The following is a 9,144-nucleotide window of genomic DNA, read 5'->3' as shown; positions in this document are numbered from 1 at the left end:
CCGCACGATGTACGATGAACGGATGTGATTGGAGGATCCGGCGAGAATCCTCCTGGTACTTTTTCATCATGTTACCAATTTGTTAGTGTTTGACCTTAAGGTAACTCACACTAAGAGGTGCCTTAAATGATTTCAGAAGATCTAGGTTTCCTACGTTACAGGACAAAGTTTGTCGAGTATGGACCGACTCATTATATAGATTGGGACATGTGACTTATGGTTAAAGAATCAACAACTATGAATCTCAGTCTATGTTATAAGGTACTTTTTCTACAAGATATTGTAATAATATAGTTCGATAACTCTTTTAATGTATGGCTCATTTGAAAGTAATTTTGAAAAAGTCGTAGTCATTTATGAAAAGAAGCACTTTTGATGTCCTTCTCGATAAAATCACATGCTTCTGGATAAAATCTATTTAAAGTAATTTTTAAGTGATTTTATGAAGAAGCATCTCTCTTGTTATTTTGTCCAGAAGTGAATAGGGCCTTCATAAATTCACTTCCAAACCGGTTATAGTTACTTTCATCCTGTTTGGATGGGATCCACGTTGAGAAAGATATGACTTACCATCTTACTTATTATTTTTTTATGAGTTTAAATTTTAAAATTTGTATTTATTCATTACACAAATTTTAAAATTTATAATTGTAATAAATATAACATGAACATCACCATCATCAATTGAGGATAGCAAAAAAATTATTTTACAAGTTTTCCAAAATATGACGATTTATCTACAATTTCCAAGTTTTCCAAAAAATGGAAACAATAAAAAAAAAAAAATAATGTACACAACTGTAAGCAACTCTCTCTCTCTCTCTCTCTCTCTCTCTCTCTCTCTCTTTATTTGCGTAGGTCCCAGCCAAGGACAATTAGGCATCGACTGGGTCCACAACACAACCATATCTTCCTCCTCTTTTCCCTTGTTTTATTGAAGGGGACCACTTTTTCAATGAAACGTCATCACATTCACGGGTTGTTTGGTACCTCATCATTACGTCATCCCCCATCCCCGCCTTGGTTTTAATTTACATGCATGCCCTTTCACAGCTTTAATGCATAATGTTGGCCAGAAGAGGTTGACAGAAAGAAGCATCCGATTCCCTCCTCCTTTTTTCACTTGGAAGATGTTTGATTGTCTTAAAGTAGAATCATTTTTACAGGCAAATCACGGTTTAATATGTATATATTTTTATTTTGTTTTTAACTTAATGAGTAAAGGTCTTCCGTTTTTTATGTGAATTTGATTCTCATATATAAGAATTAGATCGTTTGAGTTTAGTTTTTTATAACTTTGTGATAGAGATGGTGAGTTTAATAGTTATACGAGTCATTGGACTTGAAATTTTGATTTTTTTAGTGAGTTTGGTTCCACTTTATGAGAATCAAATCCGATATATATGGGCATATGACACTTTATCACAGTAGAGAAAAAATAATAATGTCTATGCACTATATTGAGTGTCGATTCCCACCTGTCCTCTTCCCTTTAATATTTAACAATTTAACCAATTAATACTATCGTTTGTAAAAACAAATCCAACGTGTATGGGCCCAACAAGAGAGGCTAACAAACCGTTATTATAGTTAAGAAAAAATGACTCAATACGTATAAGAAATAAAATATTAAAAAATAGATAAATGATGACAGAAGGATGAGAAAAGGGGTAACATACTAACACCCCACCACCACCGCTCTTTAGTTATTCTGTGGGTGTGTGGATTTTGCTTTCTCAACTACCAAGCAACCCTACAACCATTATAAAATGCCCTTCTCTACTCATTAGGTTATGACTTGTTGACTTTTAGGTGACCAGGTTTTAGTTTGGTTAGGGCCACGTTTGCACCTCCATTAAATATTAAATCTAATTTCGTACATGACACTTGGATTGATTATTATAATTTTTTATTAAATTATACGATTAAATATAATGGCATCTCATATCATTACTCCCCAAACGTAAAAGCTAAAGCCTTATCTCAATTATGCATGGACTAGTCATAAAAAAAACATACAGAAATAGGTTAAGTCAGTCGGCCATAATAGAACACCCTCTTACACCCCGAGCTTGAATTCTTACTGCAAATTAAATAGTCTTGTTATCGATCTGTTAAAAATCAAAAGACACGTAATAACTGTGAGCCAAATAGCCCAACCCAAGCGCACATTAGAATCTTGATGTTTACCAGTTTCTTATACCTATTACCTCAAAACAATGAGGAAAATAAATTAGAACTTTCTTAAAAAAAAGGGCCCAAATCGCGGATGGAATACACCCCGTTTAGTTTCTAACAATTGATTGCAGAGTTAATTTGGACCTTTCAGTTCATCGATGTGGATCTCGGACCTATGAATGAGATATTCCCGAAACTCACAAAGATAGTTAAATGTGCAGGCACTTCGTCAAAAAGGACGCACTATGTTTTTTCTGAAATAACTCAACAGTCACGATGAAGTGCATTTTTATAGTACAAACAAGAAAGCACGATCTCCACTGCAAGTTAAACTTGATGAGAGTTAACAAGTGCAGAGTCGGGAAGCTTAATAAACATAAGGTAATATTCTCCATGGAACAAGCCGGCGGTATTCGGCCCAGATCTCTCTATACTTCTCAGCACAGCGAGCTTCGTCTCGTCTTTCTCTCCATATGAGCAGAATAAGAAGATAAATTGGATAGAAGTATGGAACTGGGGAACTGCAAAATGGAACGGCATTTCAAATGGAGAATCGTTTTGTAAGGAACTTGTAGGAGCATTTTTGCAGGAATTGCGAAACTACCTTTTCCCGCAAGGCAAGCTGAAAGACAATGCAAGTAACAAGTCCCCGAGGTAATTACAGTGTCTTGCAATTCCCCTGCACCAAAAGAATCAGAATGTAGATGATGAACTTCGTATTCAAGTCAGTCATTTTTTCTTTCTTCTCATCTCTATTTCCTTATACCGCTAGAAGTACCAGAATTGATTCAACATTGTCCAAAATAATGTCTTCGCATGGTGATGTTCGTCCGGTTACGATTTTGTTTACTTTTATCAGTTTATATATGTAGAGATCAGAAGACGGTTGACAAAAATGATGAGAAAAAGAAAGGAAGATAAGGAATGTGATTGATGGAACCTTACCAATAACCAGAAGCAAGCAACTTTCCCCCAATGACCCTCGCGGGCTTACCCCATATGGGTGCTTTGGGATTCTTCTTAAAGACGTGCTTTTGCTTGTTGGCTCCTCTGAATACAAGGTACCTGACCAGTATGGAAATGAAAAGTTTAATGTTGGAAAATGCACAAAGAGTAATTAGGTTATAAAGCTTCAAATCCCAACTACAAGGGGACGATTACCCAATCAGAAATGTCAAGCAATTTGCTACAACAGCCGCTGTTCCTAACTCCACCTTATTGCTCAGAAGCCACCATCCCTTTACCAAAGGAAATGACAATGCAGATATTAATAACAATGAAGAATAATGGCCAAGGGTTTCGACCTTGCTTCTAAATTACTCCTGTTTCATAGAATCTATACCAAACGTGCTTTATCTTTTACAGTTCTGACAATAGATAAACTGAGTTCTCAACCAAAGTGTATGGAAGCACAGAAATCCAAGTCTTTAGTGTGCACAAGAATGTGTCTGGGTGCAAAAAACCAGTTGAGCAATCTAAGCTCTAGTTCAGGCTACATGCCTGGATGCTGAAAGTGAACGGAATCCAGACTAGATCTCCAAATACCAGCATGAAGCCTAGTCTCTCTGCGATTATGTCCCATCTGTAAAGGGCGAACCATGTAAAAATAAATCGAATATGAAAAGACAACATATAATGGCCTTAAATTGACAAGTTGCTCATCATCAAAAAGACAATGAAAAGGAAGCATGAAGAAACATAGCTGAACAAACATAATGACTTCTTTCCTCACTGTCCAAAGATAAAAAATAAAAATGAATATACAACTCGAAGTACATAGGAACAAACAAAATAAATGGCTAAATCAAGCAATCCGGAAATGACAAAAGATACAATCAGAATTGTGCCTCAGGCATATTTTCAGAGAATGTGTACGAGGCAGAGTCTGCCAGGGGAAGCATATTGTGAAAAGATATTTGATAGTGCAAAAGAAAACAGTGGCACGGGATAAAACTAAATAGGATTATTCAGATAGACGTTATGGTAATTTACTTACGTGGAGGTCATGTACTCCTCATGAACAAAGTAGTCCAAGATGTATAACTGAAAAATAAAAGAGAGAAAATGACAGAATCTTCAGCAATCACTTGCAACAAGTAAACTAAAGAATATTTATACATATACAAATGCGAACATGCATCCGTCCTTACATGCGCGCGCACACAGAGCAGGAAGGAGAAATGTGCAAGTGGAGGACAAGGGTTGCGTGCTTAATTCCTATCATAGTATGGGTGATGATGCCCACATGATAATTTTGTGCGCACCTCATATTAAAACATGTAGAGAAACAATATACACAAATAAAATAAGGTCCCAGATTACCGCACAAAACAACTGGAAGAGGATCATTGATTGACTCAAGGTACCATCTTGAACACTTCTGGCGAGAACCGAAAGGTTGATAAATAGCCAGCCCATCATTCCGGCTCTAACAAAGAAAAATCTGCAAAAGAGAATCTCTCTTTGTTAGCCTCTTTTATACACACACATATATATATGGCTAATTTTGTCTCAGTTATACAAGTAGGTATAAAATGTAATAGCAATCAGAGGAAATGGTAAAATTATGAGGACCAAGCTCTGGCCAAAAATATGAGGAAACAGGGAAGAAATATAGAAAAGGAAAGGAGTCAAACTCAGACTGCAGTAAGAGATGGGGAACTGTTGTACAGAACGGGCAGGGGAAAATTTCAGGTAAGAAAGATAACAAAAGGTTTGAAATCAAAAGTAATTATTAAGACATTAACAAAAAGAGATTGTTATGACCATAGTAGTATACTAACTTTATGGGTGTGTGTTAGAACATGTCATGAATATTTGAAGACTGGATTACATACTTGAGGTCAATGCCCATAAACTGAGGATTAAGCTGTATTCCAAACCACCTATTAAACAAAGTTAGAGTGTCCATATCAATTAACTGGAAGATGCATTCGACAAGGGTTTGAAGTAAAATACAGAAAATGCACACTTCAATTTTAAGACAATAAAAGAAAGAGTAGTCAAGCATCACATTGCAGATGATGAAGCAGTGAAGACAAAAATAATCAAGATAGTAATCTATTTCTGTTTGTTCTAAACCACAACACAGGGATTCTTTTCGGCGGTCAAAGGATTGTTCAACAAATCTGCTTTTGAATCAAAACCCTTTTAAATAATTAAAGTATAATGCTGCATGTGAATTTCAGAACCAGGGAATTTTCAGGTTGTTTAATCATGCAGATGGCACAGACTCCAGGATAGGAATGATAAGACAGGTTTCACGGTATCAGTATTAAAAACCCTCTATAAATCCGCTCCTAACACTTTCTTTATACAATTTCATCTAATTGAGAAAATGGAAATATTCTCATAAGGGAGGCAAAATGAATTTTTTTAGAAAACCACTATATACATGTTTTTTTTTTTATTTATAAACAAATTTTACCAGTTGGTATATCGTATATGAATATAAACCATTTCACCCAATGGAGATCACTTGGAATGAGTTAGACAATATGTTTAAACTACCAGTCCTCAAGAAGGTTCCCTGTGACATGAGGCTTCAGGGAAGAACCCCGGTTGGTTGACTTGCAGCCCGCAGCGTAAAGTATGATTGTGACCTAACATAATACACATTTAAAAGAAACAAATGCATATCAATTAACATAAGTATTGATAAGAGAAGAAAACCTAACAATAATGATCTACTATTCATCCACTGAAAATGGAAGATATGGTTAAACAAAAGTTAATGTGGACATTTTCTTCTTTACCATGTGGGGTCCCATAAAAGGTAAATGAAGCATACATTAATATGAAACACTACTTGAAAACTCAAATTTTTTATCCATATACCTTTGCATGCCAGAATGACGTAATTATTCTCCCATTCAATTAATTTCATATTGAAGTTTTGGCTTATCTTTGGTATTTCAAAGTGAACACTCTCCCAGCTACAATGAGGTTGTGGCAATGCCAATATGGAATCTTTTCCACATGAGAACAAACCAGAAACATTGATCGGCTCACTTTTTAACCCATAACATTTGTCTGAGTTGATAGAAAGATAGTTTTATCTTAAACAATCATACCAAGGTTTATGCACGCATTTTACCAACAGCGACATTACTGTCTATTTCAAATGCTGTAACTGGAACATAGAAAACTATGTGAATAGATTCGCTAACTTACCAGAACACTAAACAGAAAGGTTGTTGATAACAGCTCGAGTCCTCTATCTGATATTGCCTGCAAACAGTCTTATGATGTTAATACACTCAGTCAAAATTGGAGCGACACTAATAACAAAAATTTGGCAACTATAATCTCCAAAAGTTTATTTGCACAACTTTGAGAGAAAGAGAAAGAGAGAGAGAGAGAGAGAGAGAGATGTAACACTGAAAGCAGCTAAACTATGTATTATGATGGATTGATTTTGATAAGTTTAGAGAATGGGTGAATTTAGATGCATATGGAAAAAAACTTCTACTTCCCAGTATGCATCAACCCCGTTTGGATTACTTAATTGATTTGTCTTAAATAACAGTTGATATCATTAAAAAAATTTCCAATATGTGGGTCGTGAAATCATCTTCAATTCCACAAATTGATCGATAGCAAGTGTAATTTCGCAACATATTTGAACAAAAATTGGAGTTAAACCAAGCACAGTGGCTTTCTAGGATTCATACAGCCGACTTAGTGGGATAAAGCTTTGTTGTTGTTGTTGTTCTTGTTGGATGTAAATATGAACAAGCAATTAAGTAGAACCCTCAAGAACAAAAACCAAATCGCCACAGCATCAACACAAATGGTCAGTACAACGAAATTAACAATCCGAAAAAAACCACATTGAAGTAGGAGTGACCACATACAGTAAGCGATACGATATCCATCTTAGCGCCGATCCCAAGAAGCCCACCCAGCAATAGAAGTGATAGCAGACCTTACAAATAAATAAATACAAGTTAAAAACACATCAAACTCTCCAAACAAAGGCACACCAGCTCCGCACAAGCATTTAAACAAACAGGTAATGTGCACGAGTAAGGATGCATTCAAAAAACACACCATTGCATCGATAATGAAGCCGAGAGCCGTCCGGTAGGGTGGCTCCGGGGACAAGTTTTCCGGGCAGTAAAGATCCAGCAATGGCCAAGTAAGCGAAGAACGATGCTAGAATAGCAACCTGAATATTACGGATCAAGAAATTGACTAATTAATAATTAATTAGCGTAAGTGGGGATTAAGGGGAATGGTGAGATTGATTCAGAGAGGGGTACTTACAGAGTTCCATGAGGGAATTAGGAGGTGTAGAAGATGACCCAGATCCATGATTGAAGAGAATGAGAGCTGCTCAAGTAGCTCTGCTCTGCTCCTTACTGTTTGACAGCAATGACACCCCTTCTGCTTATTGGAGCTCGCCTCGCATCATGTCATTTTTGGTAAATTACATTTGAACACCCTAATTTTGGGTCAAATAACAAACTCATGCCCGCTCAACCTTTCTACCTCACCTATAGTAATATAGGAAAGATGATTTTTTTTTCTATCATCTTTTGAACATTGTAATGTCATACATTCATTTACGAATTTGTTAGAATGTCAGAACTTCATTAATCAACTCATTAATATGATTTTTAATTGATAATGTGTAAATTACGTGTCTGATATTTTTACTGATGTGATGTCAAATTTGTGTCACGTAGACAAAGCTAATTAAATTTGATAGAACTCTTTTCCGATTGGATATGAGACCATCAGGTGAGTCAAAGATGCTTCCTTCTAAAGGTTACAATCAAGGGGTCTTTTGATATGGGTCCAAAGTAACAAAAAATTGAACCTATTTCAAAAGTCAAAAGTCAAAAATCATTAAAAATTGGACGTATTTCAAAAGGTTAATTGTTGTGCAAATAAAAAAAAGATAATAGCAGAGTAAATTCTAATTCGTCTTAGAGTTTAAAATGAAATGATTTTGACATCAACTTGCCAAAACAAACTTTATTGTCCATCATCTTTCACTTGCATAAGAAATGATTTTGACGGGAATAGAGCTCTCTCAATCGCTGCTCTTCAAAATTCAGATTCAGAAGAAATTCAACCCTAGTGTCAAAGTTTCAGCTGCCGCCCCTTGCTCTTGCTCGGGGTAGGCGATAGCCCGCTACTCCCTTCTCCCTTGTCATTTCCCTTCTTTCCTCTCCTTTCATCTCCTCTACCCATCCCACCTCATCTTCTTTCCCCCTTTCTAGTCTTTGTCCTTTCTTTTTTATTTTGGTTATTCTTAAATTTTATCTCAATTTTTTTTGAGCCTGGTCTCAATTATCTCTTGAGCTTGTCTCAAATTTGGGCTACATGCCTATTATTCAACGTTTTTTGCTTGCTCATTAGTTGTGATATTCCATCCCTACCCTTTCATGTGCTCAGATTTGTGGGCTCTGATCATAAATTAATCTCATATCTACTTCCCTTCTTCACTTCCCTTCCACCAACCGGCATGCGGGATCCCCATCGAGACCAAGTGTTATGTGCATCCGCCACACTTAGGGTATTTTACATACCCCTTTGTCTCACTTTCTACCGTAAGATACTTTGTTTGTATATATTTGCAAGGATTCGTAAATGAGACTTGGATAAGGTGTCTACTTTCTCGATTAGGAGTTTGGCTTCCTCTGAGGACATGATAGTTGAAGCAGTCTGGTGTTGTTTGAGATTAAGGTTTTGTGTTGTTTGTTCTTGCAACTATCAGGCCTAAGTTTGTGTAGGCCTCCTGTTGTGTCTGGAGTTGCAACTTTCATTTTACTTGAGCCTTTTACTTTATCTGCTATTGTTTACCTGACTCTTTTTTAGCCTTGTACTAGTTTTTAATGGAAGTAATCTTGTTTGACCAAAAAGGAAAAAAAATGATTTTGATATCTTCTTTAAAAAACAATGGCTTTTTAGCCAAAATGGTCATTAAGATTTGCATAACACATTACTTTAGTTCCT

At 36.0% G+C, this 9,144-nt stretch overlaps 1 protein-coding gene across 1 annotated transcript; it reads right to left on the bottom strand.

Annotated features, from left to right (window-relative positions):
* Positions 1-2,397: 2,397 nt before the first annotated feature.
* LOC137713322 (delta(14)-sterol reductase-like) lies at positions 2,398-7,603 on the bottom strand. Its single transcript, XM_068452604.1, has 13 exons — positions 7,447-7,603; positions 7,231-7,348; positions 7,035-7,105; positions 6,352-6,408; positions 5,689-5,780; positions 5,016-5,063; positions 4,501-4,621; positions 4,175-4,221; positions 3,679-3,760; positions 3,340-3,416; positions 3,124-3,243; positions 2,783-2,857; positions 2,398-2,699 (listed from the first exon to the last, which is right to left on the bottom strand). Exons 1-13 carry the CDS (start codon positions 7,492-7,494, stop codon positions 2,546-2,548), a joined length of 1,110 nt encoding a protein of 369 aa, XP_068308705.1. The 5' UTR covers positions 7,495-7,603; the 3' UTR covers positions 2,398-2,545.
* Positions 7,604-9,144: the final 1,541 nt, after the last annotated feature.

This window comes from Pyrus communis, chromosome 13 (genome assembly GCF_963583255.1).
Source record: "Pyrus communis chromosome 13, drPyrComm1.1, whole genome shotgun sequence".
NCBI lineage: Eukaryota > Viridiplantae > Streptophyta > Magnoliopsida > Rosales > Rosaceae > Pyrus > Pyrus communis.
Note: the sequence above shows the minus strand (reverse complement) of the source record. Positions and strands in the feature narration are given on the sequence as shown.

What these genes read in the sequence shown, in the direction of transcription:
- LOC137713322 (XM_068452604.1), bottom strand. Translation starts at nt 7,494, where the DNA reads ATGGATCTGGGTCATCTTCTACACCTCCTAATTCCCTCATGGAACTCT. An exon ending in CCTTTCTGTTTAGTGTTCTG is followed by an intron (nt 5,781 to 6,351) that starts GTAAGTTAGCGA and finishes GTATTATGTTAG; the next exon opens with GTCACAATCATACTTTACGC. An exon ending in AGCTTGCCTTGCGGGAAAAG is followed by an intron (nt 2,700 to 2,782) that starts GTAGTTTCGCAA and finishes TCCATTTTGCAG; the next exon opens with TTCCCCAGTTCCATACTTCT.